General features: G+C 41.2%; 1 protein-coding gene across 1 annotated transcript in view; it reads right to left on the bottom strand.

Annotated features, from left to right (window-relative positions):
• The window catches only part of Galphao (G protein alpha o subunit), a 131,177-nt gene that overhangs the window by 38,045 nt on the left and 66,960 nt on the right, over nt 1-26,172 (bottom strand). The window contains exon 3 of the mRNA XM_019053553.2: nt 11,439-11,580. Coding sequence (XP_018909098.1) covers nt 11,439-11,580 — 142 coding nt within the window. The remainder of the gene's footprint in view (nt 1-11,438; nt 11,581-26,172) is intronic.

The following is a 26,172-nucleotide window of genomic DNA, read 5'->3' as shown; positions in this document are numbered from 1 at the left end:
TAAAAATTTGCAGTTTTGGTAAAAAATTTCATGTCCGACCTCTTTAATTGACTCGATCCATCGTGCGTCTCTGAGCGCTGTTCCAACTACTGTGCTGATCATTATAATAATCAAATGAGTGAGAATGAAAACATGCCAACGTCGAAAAATGAAAATGTTCGAGAGAAAAATGAAGAAGGTAAATTACGGTACGGTAGGGGAAGAAGTTACTACTAGACACAACTTTTTGGAGGGAAAGACTTGGAGCATGGTTTAATACGTGTCTAATGATCACACACATAATGTTCGCGTCACATTATCTTGTGGTTACTTCTTCATCAACTTTGCAGTATTTTGCTTCTCCGTAACATTTTTATATTTTGAATTTGGTATATTTTCGTTCTCACTGATTCAATTGTCTTTGAATTTCCGAATTACGACTTAAGTTCCAAATCGTCAGGGAAATGTCTCGTTAAAGAGCGCGAAGCGCATGTCGGAAGTTTGCACCCCCCCCCCCTTCACACCCATCCCTTAAGTTCTAATGACTCAAAAGTAACTACAGAAAGCTCTTTAAACAAGTAAATCTTCCTACATTATCCCAAATTAACTACCAAAAGCTCTTGAAACAATAAATCTCAAAATATAGGATAATTTCCTGGTCTCCGTCGTGAATAGCCTAGTTGCTGATCGTTGTAATTAATTGACTAACTAACCAAAGCCAATGTGCTCTAAAATCAAATAAAGCATTATCTTATCTCATCTTATCTTATCTTATCGTATCTTATCGTATCTTATCTTTTCTGGACTAGATAAGTCGAATTTTGAAGGAAACCCGATTTCGAAAATTCAAGAGTCACTTCTCTCTTCACCACCACACTGCCGTGCTAAGGAAAAACGCCGTATGAACATTCGAGAGTTGCCAAATTTTTCCTCGGAAAATATTCATTTTTGAAGACAGTTGTCAATATTTTTCTTTGAAACTTTCAGATATTTTCGATCAAATTACAAACTGAATTTCCCGAGAAATTGGAAGAAAAATATTCACAAATTATCTTGAAAATTAGTGATTTTTCGAAGAAAATTTGGTAACGCCTGAAGGTTCATACGGCGTTTTTCCTTAGCACGGCAGCGACAGCAGCCTTGTTCCCACCCCCACCGTGCAGCCCGGGTGCCACTGTAACGAAATGCGAAGATTCCGGGCGTGGTTTGGCAAACGAGTGGCGGCGTTTGTAAGGATTCTCCACCGATTAAACAGCCCGAGTCTGTTCATTCAACACCTGAGCTTTAGCCCCGGGGATTAAGGGCTTCAACAGTTGAATACTTACGCACTGCCCGGATAATGCTCGGCAAACTCCTCCTTTTCCGCGCCGGCCCCCTCGCCAGACGGACCGAGCCGGCAACGCCGCCCGAGTTTTACTGCAGTGCTGACATTGTTCGAAAGCCTAAAATCCCTCCGGTTCCCGAAACCGGTGGGGTCGGTATATTTCCCTCGCCGTCGCTGGACCGCACTGAGCTCAACACGAGTTGCGGCTCAAACCCTTCCACCACTGCCGGCTGATTATTCAAATTGATAGATAGAGCTTTAGACTTAGAAAACCATTCCATCCTGGCGTTTAGCGTTCCAGACCGAGCTCATTTCCAGATTTTTCCTTGATTTTCAGGAACTCATGCACTGATGATGAACTTTAACTTTCTGATGTAAATATGCCACTCCAGAGGTCAATAATTTCGGCTCAGGTGCATGCAATGACATAAACCCTAGTCGCTTCTGAGCGACAGAAGGACAGATTCCCAGTTTAAGTAACTACCCGTTCCGACCAACGGGATCTCTCTATTTTCCCTTTGCCTATCGCTTAGCCAATCAATTTCAATAATCAACCCGCTAAGAAGGCGAAGCGGGGATAGTTAAGGGGGGCAGTTACGAGGGGCGTTCAATAAGTAAGTATCCCCCCTCTCTAAAATCCATAAGAATGGACCAATTTTAAAAAAAACTTGGGCTCAAAATCTTCCTTAGGATATTTTGAGTTCAACAAAACAAACCGCAACAAAATCGGACCATGTGCGGCCGAACGCGAGCCGTTTGAACGCGCCGAGGTGCTCGACGCTCCCGCCGAATCTGCGAGGATTTGAAGTCCGCTACGCTACAGGAGAAGAGCTTCTCTGCCAAAGCCTCAGTCGTTCATCACTGACGAAAAATCAAAGAAATTTTTGTAGAATAAGGGGCTTACCTCACTTCTCCACATAACCAGCTCGATCCAAGCAAGTCTGATACTGAGACTAAGACTAAGAGAACAGCTTTTGGATGCCTCGTGCGTGGAAGTCTTTCAGCTGACCGCGGATGAAAGAGTGGACGGCTTGTTTGACCTCTTCCACTGATTCAAAATTAACTCCTCCGAGTTCAGATTTCAGGAACGGGAATAAATGGTGGTCTGGTTTGCCATTTATTCCCGTTCCTGAAATCTGAACCCGGAGGAGTTAATTTTGAATCAGTGGAAGAGGTCAAACAAGCCGTCCACTCTTTCATCCGCGGTCAGCTGAAAGACTTCCACGCACGAGGCATCCAAAAGCTGTTCTCTTAGTCTTAGTCTCAGTATCAGACTTGCTTGGATCGAGCTGGTTATGTGGAGAAGTGAGGTAAGCCCCTTATTCTACAAAAATTTCTTTGATTTTTCGTCAGTGATGAACGACCGAGGCTTTGGCAGAGAAGCTCTTCTCCTGTAGCGGACTTCAAATCCTCGCAGATTCGGCGGGAGCGTCGAGCACCTCGGCGCGTTCAAACGGCTCGCGTTCGGCCGCACATGGTCCGATTTTGTTGCGGTTTGTTTTGTTGAACTCAAAATATCCTAAGGAAGATTTTGAGCCCAAGTTTTTTTTAAAATTGGTCCATTCTTATGGATTTTAGAGAGGGGGGATACTTACTTATTGAACGCCCCTCGTAACAACACATCCTTGATAATGGAGAGTCGGTGACGCACAAAAGTTCGAAACTAAACTTTCTTAAAAATTCAACCACTTCATTTTGAAAACTGAATAAACTAACAGGAGAATTAAGATTGATGGTTGATACCCTTCAAAACTGATAGGTAGGCAATTCCATGACATAGATGAAGCACGTTGAATTGTATCTCATTTTGCACAGAGCTCAACACAAGTTGCGGCTCATTCCTGAGAGGAGCAGGGTTGTTCCAGAGTAGTTCATAGCACAGCCGTGTTTCCGAAGAGAGTCAGTAACAACCTAAGTCCCGAAATTTAGTTGGCTCCAAAAATCAACGATCTCATTTTAAAGAACCCAGTGGCTCCGCTGAGAGGCTGAGACAGCTGCGGGCCGATTATTAAAATTGATAGACAAAGCTATAGACAAAGAAGACAAAAGGGACATGGAGGGGACATATTGGTGGAAAGCGAGTGGTTGCAATGGACAAAGGCGGTAGGTAATAGACTAACAAACGGCAACCCACGAGGAACCAGACGGTTTGTCCATCATTTTCTCCCGTAGTCAATAGGAACCACACATATCAACCAATAAGATTTTTCAATACTCCCTATGTCTTCTTTGTCTATCGTTTTGTCTATCAATTTCAATAATCAGCCCGCAGCACAGCGCGCCTTCAAATTGGCTGGTAGGGAATTTTACGATATGGAAGCACAATGATCGCATCTTTTTCGCCGTGTGATATTCCCATCATTCGTCTTGAACATAAACATCACGCCGCACAAAAAAAGCTCATCGCTAGAAAGCTTGAAACGGCAGAAGATAGTTTACTTTTTCGGTTCGATCCCCAGATTTACTTTCTGGGTTGATTGCAGCACTGCGAAGTTAGAAAAAAATTACAAAACTTTATGTTATTTCGATTTCTGTCAGAAAAACATAACACGACAAGGAATTAGGCGATGTGAAATGCAAATAGGGTGAATCTGGTTAAATCCGTTCAATTGGACAGATATCTTTCAATTTGGAACTAAGATTTCTGGCTCATTTTATAAACAACGCATGCACCATTAGTGATCCTATGTGCATAAGTGTTTTTACGGATGAGCCAGGTATTATAATCCCTACTTGCAAAATGAAGTCAAATTAAGAACGAACAATTCTTGGGTCTGGGAAAGCATGTTCAGAGGGTAGCACCCAAGGGAGACCGCAACAGAATCCAAAGTGAAAAGATAATCACTGGATCTGGGTGAAAGTCAAGAGCGATTGCCGCACAGCTGAATTACCGGCAGTGTTGCCAAATTTAGCCACACATTTCGCCCACCTCATTAAAAGGACAGCAATTTGCAATAGGGAACTGCAAATTCTAGATCATTTTAAGAGCACATATCTACATTGGGGGGGGGGGGGGGCTAGTTGCACATATGCTGTTTCTAAAATGAATCGGATACTATGCAAAATGCATTTCAGGTGACATTCCGTGGGATGAAGGAGCTCGGGCTAAAGTCTTCACTCGTCCTTCTGCCATAATTTGGACTGCATTTTTCAAAAAGGAACCGATATTTCTGAATCATATTAAAAACAACATTTGTGCCATTAGTTTCCTCATACAAATTGGCATTTTTATAAATGAGTCAGAAAATGTCCAGAAAGTCCAGGAGAGTCCAATCGGAACAGATTAAGCAAAAAAGCGATTTGGCATAAAAAACAAATGTGACGTAAGCAAATCAGAAGCAAAACAGGTAAGGGAAGGAAACAAGTCAGACCTTTTTTCTTAAAAAATTATTATCTGTTTAACGGAATAATTTTGGTTGAATTCAAGAGCTGAGTTTGGCGTAATCAAAAAATAGATTCGCCCAATGATGGCCCAAGAGTTGAGCAGTTTGTTTATTGATCCGAATTAAATTTGCAAAAACGCGCCTACCAAAATCCTCACCCCGACACTCATCAATCATCATGAGGCGAATTCAATGCGATTTTATTCTTGACAAATTGTTCACCATTCATCATTATAGGCTAAAACTAGCATGGAGCTCCGAGCTAACCTTCCGCCGAACCCAATTACATTTCTTAGATGGTTTGTGCAGGATCTCTATAACGTATTGTCTCTAGGGGGTAGTTTTACGTAAGAAGTTCTGCTTAATAGGAGATTTAAATTGAAATAGCCTCTGGGGTGACCTCCAGCAGGGGTAACGGTTTTGCAGAAGTGGTCTTAATGCCAAATGTCGTTCAAACAGGGATCGCATTGAAGAAATGTTAAAAACACCTAAACGACTTTGGAGTTTAATGCAACCTTGGGTGATATTTGCAGGTGTTCAAACTGGAAAAGCATAAACCCCATTTAATCTGTTAACATTATGTCTTCCGTGAAAATTTAGAGGGAGGGGGGACAAATAACAGAACCGCGGTCTAGCTACCCTGCGGGCTGATTATTAAAATTGATAGACAAAGCAATAGACAAAGAAGACAAAGGGGAAATAAAGCAACCCCATTCGTAGAAGAGGGTGGTTACAATGGACAAAGCAGGTAATAGACTAATTAACAGCAACACATGCAAGAGACCCTATAGTTAGTCCATCGAGTCCCCCTCAGTCTACAACCACCACCAATTTCAACCAGTGTCTACTAAAATAGTCTGGCCAATAATCAGTACTTTTACAGCACTTTTTCAGTGCTATCCCCAAAAATTCAGTACCTTCTCAACAAATCCAGTACTTTTTCAGTGCCTCCATTTGACGAAATTCGAAAAATTTCAAAAATTTGAATTGCTCGTTCAAACTGCGACAAAAATGACGAAAAATGAAAAATATTCCAGACATCTGGAGAAATTTCCGCACTTTTTCAGTGCTTTCCCGCCCATAAAAAATCAGTACTATTCCCGGACTTTCCGGAAATTCCGGACTTGTACGCATCCTGAACCAATATAGAATCGCCCCACACTGGAAAAAAAACACATTGGATCTAGAGTCCAGACTCTTAAAAACATCCACAAGAAAAAGTACTCTTGATTCAATCAGAATCTAGCTTAAATCAAGAACCAAGCCTCTTAATTTAAGCGGATCCCGTTTTGATTCAAGCAAAAATCCGATTGAATCGAGAAGATTTTTTCTTGTCAATGTTTTCAAGAGTCTGGACTCTAGATTCAATGTGTTTTTTTCCCGGTGCTTACTCCCTATGTCTCCTTTGTCTATCGCTTTGTCTATCAATTTCGATAATCAGCCCGCTGCCGGGTCGCGTATTGCGTCTCGGCGGGAAAAAGAGTGTAATTACACGCGGAGCGGCAACGGCGGTTCCTGGCAGGGTCCGTGACAATAACTCCCAAGTTTTGACGAAACTTTTTAAGGGCGCAAGTTGCAAGGACACGGCTATTCCGGGAGCCCCTTTCGGGGAAGCACGCTATTTTTCTTTTTTTTTTGCGCTGCCCCCGCATCGATATGGCGTGCTCGCTCGAGCGCAGAAGGCCCCCCCCCCCCTGCACTGCAACCCCCTCTCCCAATTTTTAACATGGCACTCTTGGAATCCGTCCGATCTGATCGGAGCTTTCGAACTTGGTAGCGGTCATAAAGCGGGGAATTTTGCGGGGAGATAATTTCATATTAAACGAACCCCTAAATTGGAAGTACTATTCCTAAAAGGAACTACGTGCTCAGGGTTTACGGGCAACACAGTTCCTTTTTCAGCATTAATACGTCCAAGGTCAGGGGTACACTGGAAAAAAAAAAACACATTGAATCTAGAGCCGGCGCAAAACGCGCACTGGCGCCTACAAACCTAACAGGGATACTTCACGCATTGCGCAAAACGCGCACTGGCGCCTACAAACCTAACAGGGATACTTCACGCATTGCGCAAAACGCGCTCTGCGCTGGTCGGCCGCCCTCCGCGCCGCAGCGTGCCATGGCGCACACTGGAAAAAAAAAAAAAAAAAAAAAACACATTGGATCTAGAGTCCAGACTCTTGAAAACATTGACAAGAAAAATTACTCTTGATTCAATCGGATTTTTGCTTGAATCAAAACGAAATCCGTTTAGATTAAGAGGCTTGGTTCTTGATTTAAGCTAGATTCTGATTGAATCAAGAGTACTTTTTCTTGTCGATGTTTTTAAGAGTCTGGACTCTAGATCCAATGTGGTTTTTTTCCAGTGTACCCACTTTTTTCGGTTCATTTTTTGATGGTACGAGGCTCGGCGCGGTTTCGGAACTGAGGTCCAAGGAATTTTTCAGATTTTTTTCAACCTTAAATTGCAAAGTAGATAGTGGAAACATCATTCTGAAAAAGCCAAAAATGGGACCCATTTGAAACGACATTTTTGACAGGCGCTGATGACGATTTTGCTGACCTCTGTTAAATGCTTCTCACAAAATTTCCTGACTTTCCCGGACTTTTCCAGGTTGTCGTCAATTCCCCGACTTTCCTCGACTTACAAGGTTTTTCAGACCGCCAAAAACCCTTCTTTGATCGTCCGTCATCACAGTGGCGTGGCGTGCTTTGCTATAAATCGATTGATCTGCTATTTAAACCTACGGAAAAGGATCGACAAACAGGGTATTCGCAACGAACACTCCAATAATCGATTCTTTACCACAGCTTCAAATGGAGAAAAATCGAAAATCGATCACTTATACCTCGCCACTGGTCATCATGAAAGAAATCTGAAAAACATCGAGGCAGGCTGCCTCATCGTATCGATATTTTTTATGGGTGTAAATGGAGCAAGAGTAGTTTTGCCAACTAAAAAGCATCGCCACTACGTGTCCCCTGTCCCCGCGTCGGATCATCTATTGGTGGTCGATACTTCCGAGCGAGTGGAAATCATCACATTCGCAGGCGGAGACATTTCCTATAGACCGTATTCGATAATGGTTCGATGTATCGTTTGGTTCAAAACAATAGAAGATAACCTCAAACCACACTGTTGGGATTGAAGTTGGAAAAGCTGAAAATGAGAAAATTCCTAACAATTTCACTTTGCATTGGCATTTGGTACTCAAAAGAATAAAACATCTGTTACAAAAGACCCGTTCCCTCCGATTTCTGAATTGACTTTTAAGGCTATGTTTATGTTTTGAACCAATCGATGTCGATACAATCTCACCAATTTTATGTATCGAATACGATCTATTTGAAACCCCGCACAATTATCCCTCAGAGGGTCTTAAAATTTGGCAACACCGTTATCCTTCCGTTTGAATACATGTAAAACTATCGATTTCCGTTGGGACACCTTGCCTCACCTCAAACCGATATTTTTAACGGATTTAAACGGAGCGAAAGCAGGGTTGCGACCCGGGGACACGTGCGATTGACCGGTCGCCTCTTCTGTCACCGAGCACTCAATTGCCGGCTCTCTTTATCTAATCTCAAGGTTGGGGCCGGCCAAGTGGGTATCCATCGATTGTCGAATAGTTATCGAACGATACCGATCGATAGATCCCTATCCAGGCAATGCAATATATCGATCTAGGTCATTCGATATAGATTCGAGAATCGAGCCGCAGGATCAAAAACTCTAATCTCAAGGTTGGGGCTGGCCAAGTGGGTATCCATCGATTGTCGAATAGTTATCGAACGATACTGATCGATAGATCCCTATCCAGGCGATGCAATATATCGATCGAGGTCGTTCGATATCGATTCGAGAATCGAGCCGGAGGATCAAAAACCTGGCGGGCCTCCGGGGGAAATAAAAACGAAACGACTCAGCGGGAACAGTATCGATTGACTCCCGCTGCGTTTCAGCGCGTTTCTTTCTTGTCGCGGCCGCAGCGCCAGGTTCGTTGACCCGCCGCTGGCCGCGCTGCGCTCCCCGTCCTCCGGGTTCCGGGTTCGAGTCCCGCGGGTCCCCCTGAATAATTGAATCGCCGAGCGCGAAAATGCGCGACCCCGCCCGTGCCCAGATGTCCCTGTCGACTATCGATATCGTCCCGTTTGAAACCGTGGTAGAGGATCGATTGTTTAGGTGTTATTTGCGAACGCCCGGATAACCGATCCTTTTCCATGGATTTAGATGACGGGTCAATCGATCTATCGCAAAGAGGGACACGCCTTTCGACTCGTGTGGATCGGTTGAGAATTCACAGTTTCTGGCTGAGTTTAAAAACAATGTATAGTCTGTAGAACCATTAGTTTCCCTGTAGTGTTGGATCCAGCAGGAATAATCATAAAAAGGATCAATAAAGAAGGAAAGGGGAGAAAAGAGGGAGAGAAGAAAAAGTGTGTGGGGGTGATGGCTATGGTCTTTTCATCCATCTGGCATAACTTCGATTGTACTGCATTTTGCAATTTGGAGCTACAAATTCTAACTCATCTGTAAAAAAACACGTATAAGCGTAGGGAAACTAATGACACATACGTTGTTTTTAAACCGGGCAGAAATTTATAGTTCTTAATTGCAAAATGTAGTCCAAGTATTCTGCATTTTTCTTGCCCATATTTCGTCGTTTCCTGAACGAAAGACCGAAGCTCAACTCCATTCCAAGGTTGCAAAATTGACTCGAACAATTCAATTTTTTCCAAGGATGCACCTGTGCAATTTTTGTCCAAAATTTTTCTGATTTTTGCATGAAATCTGAGGAAAAATCAATGAAACTTTCAGTTGGAAATGCCCAAGATTCTCCCACTTACTGTGCAATTGGCGAGAGGAAATTTGGCAAAATTGAAATGGAATTACGTTCCTTCGTGAGGGAAACGATGATTTTCCCCTATCCTCTTTAACTACCAAAAACCGAGCCGTGAAACTTCCTTCGAATTTTTCCTGGAATACAAAAATCGTAGGCACACAATTTCACGTCAGAATGTTGCTGGTTTTCTGCTCTAAAGAAAATAAAATGAGAAATTAGGCAACGCTTAATCCGGTTGAAGCTGTCTGCGTATAACTCGTCGTCCCTCCGACGCGACGCAAGGGCGTACCTAGATTTTCACGTGAGACCTGTTCTGCGTATAAATCCATGCTTTCTGGGACTCATGTGAAAATGGAGACGCGCCATTACGTCACAGGAGCGAAGAACTCAGGAGCGCTTTTCAAATTTAGCTATCGCCTCAACTTGGAATGAAAATCCATCCTGAGGCTGCTTTTACGGGCAAAAGCCGATTTCACACTCCGCGCTTGGGAGCTGAAAATAGGGTAATCGATGACCCTGATGACACTACTAAAAATCTCCGAGAGAGACCGGAAGTCAGGGTGTCTAAGGGTTATGAAAATCCAAAATCGGGGACTTTTAGGGGAGTTTTTTCGATAAAATCGGAGACTTTCTTTCCCGAAATAGTAAGAGAATCGGAGCTAGTTAGAGCGTTAAAAGGCGTATTTTATGTAGGTAACTAGTTTTACAAGTCATGTTGAACCGATGAAACCATACGAAAAACCAAGCAACACTACTTCGATTTTTTTATTCCTGGTTATACCGCGCCGCCGCGGCTGGCGGGAAAATTTGAAAATGCCGGTGTTTAGGACAATTTTTGTCATTTTCTGGGGACTGAACAAGCATTTTCCAGACCCCGTTTCGATCGCAACGGGCTGAGGGTTGAAATCGATAGACAAAGCGACACACAATGGAGACAAAGGGCAAATGGAGCGATCCTACTGGTTGAAACGGGTAATTCTTATTGCCTAAGGGGACATGATGGACCGACTATGGGGTACTTCGTAACTTATCGTTAGTTAGTCTACTACCTCCTTAATCCATTGCAACCACCCGCTTCCACCAACAGAGTCGCTCCATGTTTCCTTTGTCTATAGCTTTGCCTATCAATTTCAATGATCAGCACGCAGAAAACTCGAATGGTATGATTACGGAGCGGGATGAATTCTTTCCTAGGAGTGAACTCCGCTCTTTCATAAATCAGGTTTCCTGCGGGTCGATTATTGATTTTTTGTCGAACGACATTTATCGATAAATATGATGGCTAAGATGTGGCCTCATTGATGAGGACCGTTCGAAAATGACTCGACAAACACTGATTACTGCAAAACGACGGCTTGCTCAATTTGCCATGACTTGAAATAGATTACAGCAACATAATTTCACGGCGAACAGGATACAAATCATCGAACGCCTAGGCCGAGAAATTGCCGACCTTCCTATTTTGAAGGCGCACAAGTGGACTCGTTGGGCCACTTTCCGTGACGAAACAGGCATCACTGTTTTTTCTCCATTTATATCCACTGAAAATATCGATTTTAGATAAAGTCCCTTCTCACTCGCCCACAATCGATTGTTTTCCATAAGAGTAAACGGAGGAAATAAAAACTTCGAATGAGCATTCGAATGTTGCCTTTCCTCTCAGAAAATATTTATAATTGAAGAAAGTTAAGGATATTTTTCCTTGGAATTTTCAGACTCTTTGGATCTAATTACGAACGAAATCCTCTGAAAAATCGGAAGAGAGATATTCACAAATTTTCCTGGAAATCCGAGGTTTATTTAAGGAAAATTGGCAACGCCTGAAAGCTTATACGGCGTGCTTCCTTAGCCCTGCAGAATAAGAGAACGTAAATGATACAAAGTAAAATATAAGTTGATGGTACTCACCTCCCTTTCACTGTTGGCAAATGATATGCCTAGTATGGGCATTGAACGTAAAATAGCGACTAAAGATTGGATTGTATTACTATATACTACGGGTCGGTACTGTTTGAAATCCTCGGGCGTGAACCCACTCTCGTGGATAATTCTGCGAACAAAAAAGAAAAAAACAACATTAGAGAAGGGATAAACCACAGGCTCAATAAACATGTAACAGGAGAAACTTGTTTGAGGATCCTCAAAAGAATTATCATTCTGCAAGATGGAGGTTTGATGAATATTGACACAGAATTGGATCAAAATTTACAAGAATACCTTGAAGGAACTATTAATTGTTAAGTTAAAAACAAAAGAAACAGCTTGGAATGAGATGAAAACGAAGATACACACCGTACATTTTACATACGGCGGATTCGAGATTCTCAGGAGGGTCTGATTGCAATATTTTCGACGAAAATGAACTTGTAAGGAGGCATGCCGAAAGTTTGATGATCTGTCAAAGTTACGGAGGCTCCGAACACTTAGCGGCTCAAGTTTAATCATTATGTGACTTCAGCAATCTGCACGCTTGATGGGTCATATTGGATTTTCGGCAGTGCTGCCATTTATTTTACCAAGGATTTCGGGGCTCCCTTTATTAATTCAATTTTCCCGAAGTTCCGAGAAAATTTTTGGGGGAAAATTCCGGAATACGCCCGGATTTAGTTCCAAAGATCGTCAAATTGGATAGCAAAAAATCATCGAAATTGATGGAATAATTGATTCATCTGCCGCAAAATCCTGGAATTCCAAGAAAATTCCGAAAATAGCTGAACATTCCGGGAAAAGCTTCGATTATATGAACTGCCTAGTGACTTCATCTGACACTTCTGTTGGAGCCCTCCCCTACCTTCTGAGCTTCCACCCCCAATACGTCACGTAATTTACCCGGTTTTAAATTTTCCATTTTTCCCGGGTTGATTTTGGGGGTTGACTTTTCAGGGTTGGGCAAAATACCCAGACTTGTCGTTTTCAATGACTTTACACCCGTGTACAAGTAACTAAACTCACACATTTTCTGCGGTCATCCCCCAACTTCCACACCCCCACCCTACCAACACGTTTCGTAATTTACTCGGTTAATACATTTTCCGTTTTTCCCGGATTGATTTTGGGGGTTGACTTTATAGGGTCACGCAAAATTCCCAGGCTTCTCCAGGCTTTCAATGACTTTTTAAGAACTTGGCACCCGTCTGGAAGTAACTCAACACTCACTTCTGCTGGAGTCCTCCCCCACCTTCTGAGTTTTCACCCCCAATACGTCACGTAACTTGCCCGGTTTTAAATTTTCCGTTTTTCCCGGGTTGATTTTGGGGGTTGACTTTATAGGGTCACGCAAAATTCCCAGGCTTCTCCAGGCTTTCAATGACTTTTTAAGAACTTGGCACCCGTCTGGAAGTAACTCAACACTCACTTCTGCTGGAGTCCTCCCCCACCTTCTGAGTTTTCACCCCCAATACGTCACGTAACTTACCCGGTTTTAAATTTTCCGTTTTTCCCGGGTTGATTTTGGGGGTTGACTTCTTAGGGTTACGCAAAATTCCCAGGCATCTTCAGGCTTTCAATGATTTTTTAAGAACTTGACACCCGTCTGGAAGTAACTCAACACTCACTTCTGCTGGAGTCCTCCCCCACCTTCCGACCCTCCACCCCCCAATTCACGCTGTCATAAATTGTCCATTTTTCCGGGGATCCGGCAACAGGGGGCGTTGACGCGGGAGCCGCGGGGGCGGACGTAATAAATACTGCGTCTCTCTTTGGCTCCGTTTAAGCCCATATATTAAAAAGGGATCAGGAGATGCCCGAACGCCGGGCCACTCCGTCTTTTATTGCTCTGCGTGTCAGCAGCGCGGCGGAAGGGACGGGACAGAGCGAAGGAGAGGGACGGTTCCGGGGGCTCCGTCGTGCTCGTGGGTCGAAATCCACGCCTTTTGCCTACGGTCACGGCGCGGTGTGTTGCGGGTCCCGTAATCGATATTTACAACGGCGCGGCCAGCGAGGTCTCGCACCGGAGATCGCCCGCCCATACTCCTCTCCATTGTAAAATGGACCGCGTGAGCAGTAATGGCCTGGTTTCACGATCAAATTTCCGTCAAATTCCGGTCAAATGGTAACTGGTGCGCACCATCTACCATCAAATTTCTGCGGCCTGCAAAAATTTGATGGTAGATGATGGAACTGTGGGGCTCATCCTTCATCTGATTTCCACACAACCGTGCTTATTTCATGCTTATTTCAATCAACACGCTGTTTTAATTAATTTTACTCATCAATCTAGATAACTCTCGACCGCCATCTTGGTCATCATTAGGATCGGAATTTGACGGAAATTTGAGCGTGTAACCAGGCCATAACCAAGAACGCCGTATGAACATTCGAGAGTTGCAAAATGTTCCTTAACGACACATGTATTTTTGACGCAATTTAAGCATATTTTCCCTTGAAATTTTCAGATATTTTAGATTAGATTGCGTATAAAATTGTCTGAAAATTTTGGGGAAAAATATTTACAGTTTTCCCTGTAAATTCTGTGTCTATCGAAGGAAACTCGGCAACGTCTGAAGGCTCATATTGCGTTCTTCTTTAGCACGGCAGTATATTGCCGAAAATAATTCAGCAATTTAATTCTCTACATGAAAACGGTTGTGAGTATTTTCGAGCAAATTTCAGTGAATTTTCTGCTTAGTGCGAAGCAGACTCCTTAAAGTTTCCGAAGGCACCTGCACAAACGTTCTCTTGTAAAAAATTTGAATTGCCCCGTTAAATTTGGCAATAGCTGATGTGGCTTCGTTCCTTTTGGCTATATTGAGTAATAATGCTGCTAAATAGAGTATATATATGGGGAGCTTGCGAACAAGTCGAAATATGGAGTTTTTAGGACCCAGATAGGCAGCCAACTTTCTGACACGGTAAACACTACAGACAAATGCCGCTGCCGATGTTATGGGGTGTCAACTATAATTTCATTGTGGATTATTCTGATTTTTCTTGATATTTTGAATGAAATTTCCTGACTTTGTACGAGTAACTTAACGCTCGTTTGATTTTATTTACACCGACATATTTGAGGAATTGAATCGAATCTTTCACTCTGGCATAAGCTGAACTTCATGTCGTACCTATGCGGTCCAAAAATGCTAGCCGCAACTCGGAATTTCCTGACCTACAACCGATTTTCCTGATGATTTTTCTTCGAAAACACGCGAAAAATTGCGATTCCATATAATTTTCAGCGTTGAAACTCATACATGACCTCAAAAATATCAAAATTTTGGGAGGATTCCAGGGGATCTTAGAGGGTAAAAAAACTTGATTATCCCCTTACTAGACCTTCTGAAACTCACCTATTACTCGAAAGTTCCATATGAAGGAAGCCATGAATGTATTTAGCGCTAAAATCTGTAAGGAGTGAAAAGACAGACAACAGGGTTAGCATGTTTCATGCGTTTTGGTCCATGACCGTCGCAATATTTTAGAAAAATCGATGATTTTTCCGAAAACTTAGGGCCCATGAATCCAGCTTAGATCGCTTTGGGAAAAAGATAATACGGAATAAAAACGTCTCATTTAGACCTACAAAGCACACTCCTGTAATATGACGGTTTGACCCTGTAACACCGTGCATACAAACACAACCTCGAACGCTCAATAAACAACGATCAAATTGGAGTGCAATTTGAATTTCCTTGAAAGGTTGCGGGTCTATGATTGCGGGAAAAGTCGGGCTTTAATAAACGCCACTGCTGGTTGCTGCAACTCATGCAAGACTTACAACCCTCATTGATCCCGTTGTATGTCTTTTTTTCTTCGTTGAAAGCCCTTGCTATTCTGCCGTGCTAAGGGAAAACGCCATATCGACGGTGAAACTACCAAACCACGTATCTCGGTTTGCGACGTCGCAGACTTCCTGTCATACTTTATTTTTTAAATGAAAAACTACTCAACGTCCAGTCTTGAAAATTTCTGTGATTTTTCCTCTTCGTGCGGAGAAAATTCTGTGAAAATTTCAAGGAATGCGAGCGTAGATTTTTAAACACCTCAAACGAGATACGTGGTTTGGTAGTTTCACCGTCGATATGAACCTTCAGGCGTTGCCACATTCCCTTTGATAGAACTCGAATCCTGGTAAACATATGAATATTTTTCTTCCAATTTTTTTTTTTTTTTTTTTTTTTTTTTTTTTTTTTTTTTTATAAACTAAAAACCTTTATGTTAAACTAAAAACCTTTATGTTATAATACATTTAAGAAAGAAGGCAGAGAATTTACAATTCCTGTTCTTTTAGATAATCATAGTATTATCTAACGTTAACATATAAAATTAATGCAGTTTGTTAAGTTTTAGTTTTAAGCCACGTAGATAGATACAAGAAACACTTGTAGTAGTTACGATATATTTAAATAAAATTTCTTTAAAAAAAAAAAAAAAAAAAAAAAAAAAAATTTATATAATTTTGTTCGCAATTTCACCTAAAGTTCCTGAAAATTTCAAGGAAAAATATTCATAACTTGCCTCAAAAATAAACATTTTATCGAAGGTAATTTGGCAACTCTTGAATGTTCATACGGCGTTTTCCCTTAGCACCGCGGTATTCCAGTTGGCTGCATTCTTCTAGGAACAATATCCGCTCCTCCTATATGAAACAAGTCTTTTAACGGTTCTGTAAACGAGATTTTTCCACGTGACCAGTTCCTATATGCATATTGCATACTCTCTTTTCTGCCGTGCTAAGGAAGAACGCCGCATGAGCCTTCAGACGTTGCCAAGTTTCCTGGGATAAACACCGAATTTACGGGAAAAAGTGCGAATTTCATTTTCCAAAATTTTCATACGATTTTGTACGCAATTGAATCTAAGATATCGGAAAAATATGAATGAATGTTGTCAAAAATACATGTTTTATCAAAGGAAATTTGGCAACTCTCGAATGTTCATACGGCGTTCTTCCTTAGCACGCAGTTTTGGCTCATATCGTTGCCTCTTTATGGTAAGGGCGTACCTCAATCCCCACATAAACTCTGTTTGACATGTAAATCCATGCTTTCTGGGGCTCAAGGGGAAATCGAGGTACGTCCTTGCGACAAAAGAGCGACAATTTGTGCGGCGTAAAGAGAAAATGAGCTACAATTTACAAGTTAACAGAGAGTAAATGGAATTTATCCTAGCTCCCTACGCTCTCCCTTGGATCCGCCTACGTATCAGCCAATAGGAATGCTCCGTTTTTTTTTTCGTTTTCTCTGTCTATCAACTTCAAAAATCAGTATCGACCCGGAACAGAATTCAAGGGAAAAGTTCTAATGGAAACTCGGTCGGGAAAATCGTTAGTTTTCACTTCTTGGCCTGACAATGAAACCGAGTGCGGATTGGCTGCGACCTGCACGCAGATCCGACTTGCGATTGTTGTTTACTCTGAGCTGCTTTTATTGCTCGCGCCAGGGTTGTCTCGTTCGGGAGATTTAATGGGAGCAAGTGATAGTATTTACTCTCATTGATATTCCTTTATCGAGGCGATTCCGTGTTCCGATCCGGCCGCGCTATTTCGAGACCGTGTTGCCATCTGCCGGCCCGAATCCGAAACGCCCGGTCCATTAAACACCGCAATAGGATCCGGCTAAAATTAGGAGTCGTCTTAACTTTGAGTGCAATTAGCGCTTGAGGAGTTTCACGAGTGGGGTGAAATTGCTTCGAAAAAGTTCGATGATGCAACCCGGAATTCGCTGTTCGAAATCTATCCAACGCAGTGGCGTGGCGTGCTTCACTGGGAAAAAAAAACACATTGGATCTAGAGTCCAGACTCTTGAAAACATCGACAAGAAAAAGGACTCTTGATTCAATCAGATTTAAGCTTACATCAAAAGGAAATCAGCTCAAAGTAAGAGGCTTGGTTCTTGATTTAAGATTAAATCTGATTGAATCAAGAGTATTTTTTCTTGTCAATGTTTTTAAGAGTCTGGACTCTAGATCCGATGTGTTTTTTTTTTCCAGTGTTTGCAATACATCGATTGATCTGCCATTTGAACCTATGAAAAAATATCGATATACAGGGTGTTCACTTTGAATGCAATTAGCCTTTAAAGAGTTTTACGAGTGGGGGAGAACTACTTCGAAAAAGTTCGATGATGCAACCCGGAATTCGCTGTTCGTGTCTATCCGACGCAGTGGCAGTGCTTTGCCATACATCGATCGATCTGCCATTTGAACCTATGAAAAAAAATCGAAATACAGGGTGTTCGCAACGAACACCTTAATAATCGATTCTTCACAATAGTTTCAAGTGGGGAAATATGGATAGTTGATCATCCACGCCTCGCCACTCATCCGACGCAGTTCCCGGCGGAATGATGGTCCACTGAGAAAAATATTGGGGTTCTTGTGTTACTCTCAGTTGATGGGAACATAGAACACAAAAGAACTTAAGTTTTGCATCAATTTTGGAGCGATTTTCGGTGAATTTAGCGCAGAAAACGATGGAAAAATTGCCGGTCACTTCTTATATTTCACACACAACAAAACATAACATTAAAGGGGCTTGGAGGACAAGGCGCATAAGTGCAGTTTCTGGAAAAATTGAGATATTCATAAACTCAACTAAAACTAGTTTGAAAGTATATTATGTGAAAAATTCACGACTACAATCCACCTTTAAAGCAAAAAATGAGTTTAAAGTTTCTTTCTGCCATAAGGCTTCATGTAATTTTGAAACTTTAGACACGTATTTCTTGAAATCGCAAAAACTGCACTCATACGCCTTGGCCTCCAAGCCCCTCATGGGTACTTCCTTGAAAGTCTCCATGAAGGAGGGATATTACGGGAAGATACGGACCGTTTTTGGCCCAATATAGGTGAATCTTCTGATCTCTAAAATTGCCTCTCTCATTTGAAGTCAAAATTTGACGCAATGCATCATAATTTGGTAATTTCCGATCTTTTTCAGATCTAATACTGCCCTAAACATGAATCTGAAGGCCCTTTTTGGCGAAAAATGTTGATTTTCCGGGATTCGACCGCAAACCGCCAAAATCGGCTCTCAGATCCATGTTTAGGCCAGTATAAGACCCGAGAGTAGAGCAACAGTAACAGACCGGAAATGTCAAAATCATGATTCACACAGTAAAATAAAGACTTTCAATGGGTTAAAAATCGTAGAGTTGCGGAAATTCAGCTTCACGGAGAAAAAAACCTCGTGCGTGGGACCCGAAGTTTAGGTCATACGGATCTCTGAAGTTTTTGGATTGAGCATCTGAACACTTTAGGTCTAGCTGTCGAGGTTCGGATCACACATCTGAAACTTCAGTTCTTACATCTGAAGTACTTCAGATGTGAGAACCGAAGTTTTTCGGATGTGAGAACCGAAGTACTTCAGATGTAAGAACTGAAGTTTCAGATGTGTGATCCAAACCTCAGCAGCTGGACCTATAGTGTTCAGATGCTCAATCCGAAAACTTCAGAGATCCATATGACCTAAACTTCGGGTCCCACGGACGAAGTTTTTTTCTCCGTGTACGGTGGGCCCGAAAACGGCCCTTATCGATACCCTTCTTTTTCTAGAGTACGAAAAATATTCTTACAAAATTTCCAGGAGGAATCTTGCTTCGCTCTCTGTTTGAAAAAAAAGAAGCAAGAGAGGGATTCAAGTGGTGTCGGGTTCAGTTGAGCTGATTCTGTTCAAAACCGACCAGATGTGCCTCATGAAGAGCAACATGAATGTTACGCTGCACTTTGGGAGCACTGCAGATGCACCTGTGTAAACAGCTTTAGCGCTCTTTGGAGAATCAAAATACGACTGCATTCCCGTTAAAAAAGGCGTTTGAATTGATAACCGATGCCCTTTTCATACACCACTCTGCGGTAGTGGTTTAACTGCGAGAATTTACAATCAACCAACTGACCGCTCGGTAAATTTTTATAGACAAAAGTTCCGTACGAGTAATTTTCAGTCGATGCATGCGACGACACCAATCGAGTATAGCACGGCTGGGTGCACCACACTATGAGGTGTTTCCAGAATAGGAATAAAATTTTAGTATCCGTTGTGTTATTGGTCGTGTAACAAGCGTTTTTTCTCGAATAAGCTCTCTTCTCTCGCCGAACAGTGTATCATGTCAATAGGAGAGATCGGACAAACTTTGGAAACTTGAACGCTTATAACTCCATTTATACAAACTTTCAGGTTCTAAAAGAGGTTTCGTTGGTTTCCTCGTAAAAGTTTCTTCCAGGGGCATCCCTTGAAATTTCAAATGTAACCAAATAAACATCAAACTTTGCAGTTTCAGTCAAAAATTGTAGGTCCGACCTCTCTAATTGACTCGAACCACTGTGTGTCGTGCCGAAAAATACGAAAGATGTCGAACAAAAGCAGCATACCGAAAACCAGCGATTAAAATTCTAAACAACGTATCTTGTTTGGTGGTTCAAAAATCTTCGCTCTTATATTATTTCTTAAAAAACGAGAGTGAATTAACGTCATTCCTTGAAGTTTTCACAGGATTTTCTTCGCACCTCTGAGCGAAGGAAAATCACGGCAGGTTTTAAGATTCACTGGAAAAAAAACACATCGGATCTTGAGTGCAGACTCTTGAAAACATTGACAAGAAAAATTACTCTTGATTCAATCAGATTTTTGCTTGGATCAAAAGGAAATCCGCTCAAATTAAGAGGCTTGGTTCTTGATTTAAGCAAAAAATCCGATTAAATCAAGAGTATTTTTTCTTGTCGATGTTTTCAAGAGTCTGGACTCTAGATCCAATGTGTTTTTTTTTCCAGTGTTTGCCGTTGAGCGTTTTTCCATTTCAAAAATAAAGCGTAGCAGGAAGTCCGCAACGTCGCAAACCGAGATACGTGGTTTCGGAGTTTAACCGTCGATATCCAATGGCAAAAAACAATGGCGCCGACGTGTGATTTTGATGAGATAGTATGGACGTATTTCTGTCAAACGGAACTATGTGCATCATGACGCGAGCCCTGTTGTGCATGCTCATGTCTTAATGCACATAGTTCCGTTTGACAGAAAAACGTCCATACATCGATGGCCTAAGTGCGAAACCACGCATCTCCGTTCCCGACGTTGCTGACTCCTTGCCATACTTCATTTTTTCTGTGCACAACTAGTTAACGTAATTTTTTTCAAAATTTCCTCAAAGTTTTCTTCTCAATTGGCAGAATATTTTGTATTAATTTCAAGCTATGAGTTGGCTTGTTTCTTTTTAAAAAATTTAAAATAGGAGCGGACTTTTCGAAACACCGCGATGGAGGTACGTGGTTTTGCACTCTGCAGCTCCGATATCATTATGTTAAATTCGCACCTTGTCCAGTCGTTCATTGATTTTTCTCTCACTGGAAAAAAAACACATTGGATCTAGAGCCCAGGCTCTTAAAAACATCGACAAAAAAAGGACTCTTGATTCAATCAGATTTAAGCTTAAATCAAGAACCAAGCCTCTTAATTTGAGCGGATTTCCTTTTAATTTAAGCTTAAATCTGATTGAATCAAGAGTCTTTTTTCTTGTCAATGTTTTCAAGAGTCTGGACTCTAGATCCAATGTGTTTTTTTTCCCAGTGCTTGCCGCATGAAGAATTGTCCGGAAAAATTGTATTTTTAAGCGCAGTCAAAATGGTTATTTCCATAATGCCGCGCTGAGGAAGAACACCGTATGAGCATTGAAATGTTGCCCAATTTCTTCTCAGAAAATATTCATTTGTGAAGAAAGTTGTGATTATTTTTCCTTGAAATTTTCAGACTTTTTAGATCAAACTACGAACGAAATCCTGTGAATAATTAGAAGAGAAATGTTCTCGAATTTTCAGGAAAATTCGTGATTTGTCGAAGGAAATTTGGCATCGCCGAAGACTCATACGGCGCTTTTCCTTGGCACGGGAGCATTGGTAAGGCGATCCCGATTTTCCCCGGCGCGGTCGTAAAGGATCCCGATTCGGGAATCCGACGGCAGAACAATACGGCAACACCCGTGAGCGTTTTCGATGTCATCGTTTGTTTACTCGCCCCGACAATTTCACTTTCCGCGCCAAATTGCTCTTCTCCAATCCGATGATGTCCGCCGCGAAAACACACCCCCCTCCCCCTCCCCCGGTCGGGAAATCTGGGTCAGGACTGCCACACCAAGTATGAGTAAGTGAACAAGTGAAATGTGAAAAGCTTCAGCCGAGACAAGAAGCGTCCGCCTCTTCTTCCTCCCTCCCTCCCCCCGCCCCTTCACTGATCGTCTTGCCTCTTGGAGCCGCATCTCGATACTGCCGTGCTAAGGAAGAACGTCGTATGAGCCTTCAGGCGCTGCCAAGTTTCCTTCGATAAAAACAGAATTTACTGAGAAAATTGTGAACATTTGTTCCCCAAAATTTTCAGACAATTTTGTTCGCAATTTAATCTAAAATATTTGAAAATCTCGAGGAAAAATATGCATGAATGTTGTCACAAATACATGTTTTATCCAGGGAAATTTGGCAACTCACGAATGTTGATACGGCGTTCTTCCTTAGCCCAGCAGGATACACAGTCGAAATGTACGGGACTCTTGGATAGACTAGACCGTATTCGATAACGGTTCGATGTATCGTTTGGCTCAAAACAATAGAACATAAACCTCAAACCAAACTTTAAGGATTTGAATTGGAAAAGCTGAAAATGAGAAATTTCCTGACAATCTCACTTTGCATTGGCATTTGGTACTCAAAAGAATAAAAAATCTGTTTCAAAAGATCCGTTCTCTCAGATTTCTGAATTTACTTTTGAGGCTATGTTTATGTTTTGAACCAATCGATATCGATACAATCTCACCCGTTTGATGTATCGAATACGATCTCTACATTTCGTACTTTAGGTGTCTTTTATATCATGCCTGAATTTATTCGAGTAAGGTCAAAAAATACTATGAGAAGTTTAGTTATTTTATTTGCCAAAAAAAGAGTGAAACGTGTCAATAATTTCAGAGGTTTGGCATGCTTTGCGATACATGGATTGATCTGTCATTTAAACCTACGTAAAAGGATCGATGAACAGGGTGTTTGTAACGAACACCTTGATAATCGATTCTTCGTCATAGTTTCAAGTGGGGGAAAATCGATGATTGATCATTCACGGCTTATTACTGAACAAATTACACGAATTTTGTGCCCTATATATGACAAATCATTCAAATTGAACGTATTTATGCTGAGAACTCAATAAATATCAGGAGAAGAGGGAGAGAGAATAATAAGGGAACAGGAAGTAAAAGAAGAGAAGGAAGAGCATGAATTGAATAAAGAAGAACTGGTTGACCGCGCGCGCGGCGGGCAACCAGTGTGACAAACATTTGAAAATCATCAGTTGTGAACCGCTGACTCCGTGAGTTTAAATATTAGAGCCCAACACGGAGCGGAACGGCGGCTTGCATGCCGGCGCAAAACGCGCACTGGCGCCTACAAACCTAACAGGGATACTTCACGCATTGCGCAAAACGCGCACTGGCGCCTACAAACCTAACAGAGATACTTCACGCATTGCGCAATGCGTGCAGTATCCCCTTAGGTTATCTTCGCGATGGCAGCACGTTGCTCCGCTCTGTGTTAAGCTCTAATATTGAAACTCGCTGAGTCAGTGTTTTTCAACTAATGATTTTGAAATATTTGCACAATCTGCATGGATTAGTCTCAGTTACATTTATGAAAAAAATATATATATTGAAGGAAAATTTACCGTGTGTTTTGTAAATATTAGAGTAGTTCCGTGTCTAATTTAATGATTCCCAAAGAACTTTAATTTTTTCTTGTATATTTTGTATTGCACGCGCAACCAAACGTTCAGAATTGGACGTATTTGACTCTAACAATTCTAACATACGACAACAGTACCACCGTACGAGACGCCTATTACGTCTTTCTCATTTGCGGTGCCTGCAACCAATTGCACGATACAACTATTTCAACTTCAAAGTAGCCCATATTGCATAGCCGCCGCATTGAAGGAAAACTACATTTCTCGCACGTATTTTCACGCGACTTCCAGATTGTAATAGAGTTGATGTGTTACGACCCGAGCTAAAGAATCTAGAAGCACCCCGCGCGGCGATAAAAGGGTATAAATGTCTTTTTTCACCAAAATTTCTCGTCTCATCGTCATTTCTTTCACTAGAACACTTTCGCACTGACGTTGCTTGCGCGCTTATCAATTTATTCATGGAAATTTAAATTTCGATTCGGCGTAGTGAAAGAATTCATGTCGTTATTTGGATCTTGGATACTATTAAAACCGATCGTGGACATTAAGTCGGATTTCATTCAAACTATAACATAACCTCTTTCTATGTTTAGAAATAAATCAAATATTCGATACATAAAGCTGTTCCGAATCAATCTTTAAAGGTACTAATTTACATAGCACCTCGGTACGTCGGTAAAGGACCGACTTAATTGTTATCACAACCAGAATTCGATCCCAGAAACCTCCTTTTAGGACTCTTGCACTCATTCCATCTCGGCTTTAGACTCGGGGGTTCCTGCTACGTTGATGAAGACCGATGTCTGTAAAAGGCCGCAAAGAATGCGATTAAAATACTTGGGGCAACGCGATCGTGCTAGGAAAGAACGCCGTAAGAACATTCAGGCGTTGCCAAATTCCTCTCCCTTTCAATAATGTGATATCAGGAAAGTTCTGAGTATTTTTTTTTGATATTTTCACATAACTAAGATTAAAATTCGAATAAAATTCACTAAAAAATTGGGAGAAAAACGGGTCATATTCACGTGTTCCCCTGTAAATTTATATTTTATCGAAGAAAATTTTATAACGTTTGAAGGCACGTATGGCGTTCTACCTCTCAACATGTCTGGAAAGCGAGCGATAATAAAAAGAATGTATTTTGAGAAAAAGTAAAAATTAAAAAAAAAGGAAGGAAGGAAGGAAGGAGGAATATGGACAATTAAAACAAATTATATTTTAGGTGAGGTGATGAATTATCATTTTGAACTTTTGACTTATAAAAAAGAATTATTGTTGAATTGGTTTGTTTAAAAGTGAATAAGATTGAAATATACTTAAAACTTATGTTTATTGTATTAAGCGTATTAATATTAACTTTTTATAGATGAAACTTAATAATGTTCTCCTTTATAATTGAAATTTCTAATAAAAATAAAAATAATTAGAAAAATAATTAAAAATAATAATTGTGTTAATAATCATACTCTTCGAGTATTTTTGATTAAAGCTGTCAGATAATTTAGATTTATACACGAATAAATTTCCGCGAGGAATTAGAAAAAAAATATTTTCAAGTTTCCCTAAAAATTCGTACTTTAACGAGGGAGATTTGGCGACGTCTAAAGGTTCATACGACGTTTCTTCCTTAACATAGCTCTTCCGTATTGAGGAAGAACGCCGTATGAATATTCGAGAGTTGTCAAATTTCCCTTGATAAAACATGTATTTTTGACAACATTCATGCATATTCTTCCTTGAAATTTTCAGATAATTTAGATTAAATTGCGTACAAAATCGTCTGAAAATTTTGGAAAATAGTGTTTGCGATTTTCCAGTAAATTCAATTTTTATCGCAGGAAACTTGGCAACGTCTAAATGTTCATACGGCGTTTCTTCCTTAACGCGGCTGTGATTTCGAGGAGGCTTCAGATCGCGAGCGCGACGAGTCTGGGTGCTTCTCGGCCCCCGCGAAGTTTTGATTTATGAACGACGCAGCCTTTTGTCTTTTTTGTGTCCTTCAAAAATGTTGACAAACGTCGGGGAAGCGTTTAAAATCCGTCAAGCGCTGACTAAAATCTCGCGTCAAGTTGCTCTCCCTTTCACGGCGTCATCGCTCTTCTGACGTAAGAACGTATCTAGATTACCACATGGACCTCGGAAAGTATGCAACCATACGGAAAACAGAGCTCAGCGAAAAGTTTTGTTACGTCCTTACTCCTGAGGAGCTACACGACAAGTGCGACTGATTCTGTTAGAAAAAGCTCGGTGAAGCTTTCCATCGTGAAAAATGAAGGAAAAGATGAGAAAGAGTTTTCCTGAAATTCTGAAAACACCTAACCCAATTATAGTCTTTCGAAATCTCCTTTCATTTTTTACTTATTCATTCATTTATTTTTTATTTTTTAAAAAACGAAACATTATTACTTGATTAATTGACAGAATGAGGAGAAATCAAAGAAAAAAACAAGAAGTATAAAAACAAGTTTTTTTCCTTAAAGAAAAAAAAGTAAAATTCGAGAAGTATTCTGCAACACTGAATTTTGAGAGACGCATTTTCAGAGTTACACTATATAATTTCTTTACCCTTCAGAGATAACGGAAGGAATATGCATCGATAAGTGCGTTAGCTAGAGTGGCGCTAAAGTATTCAATTGGAAAAAAGACGTATTGATTTTGATAAAATAAAAACGGTTTATTCCGTAATCATAATGCGCGGCACGGTGCCATTCGATGATTCAAAGCATGAGGCGTAAAACTTGTGGACCAACCCTAGTCTAGTACAATCTGGAATCTATCCGCGTGAAAATACGGGCGAAAAACTTAGTTTTCCTTCAATGCGGCGGTTATGCAAACTCAGCTACCTTGAAGTAGAAATAGTTGTATCGTGAGATTGGTTGCAGGCGCGGTAAGTAAGGAAGACGGATGAGGCTTGTCGGAACTGCACTATTACACGGTATTATTTTTCTTTTTCCAGTTCTCCTTCTTCTTCCTTGTCATCCTCTTACT

This window comes from Bemisia tabaci, chromosome 6 (genome assembly GCF_918797505.1).
Source record: "Bemisia tabaci chromosome 6, PGI_BMITA_v3".
NCBI classification, from domain to species: Eukaryota; Metazoa; Arthropoda; class Insecta; order Hemiptera; family Aleyrodidae; genus Bemisia; species Bemisia tabaci.
The sequence above is the reverse complement of the archived record's forward strand: the minus strand, read 5'-3'. Positions and strand labels throughout refer to the sequence as shown.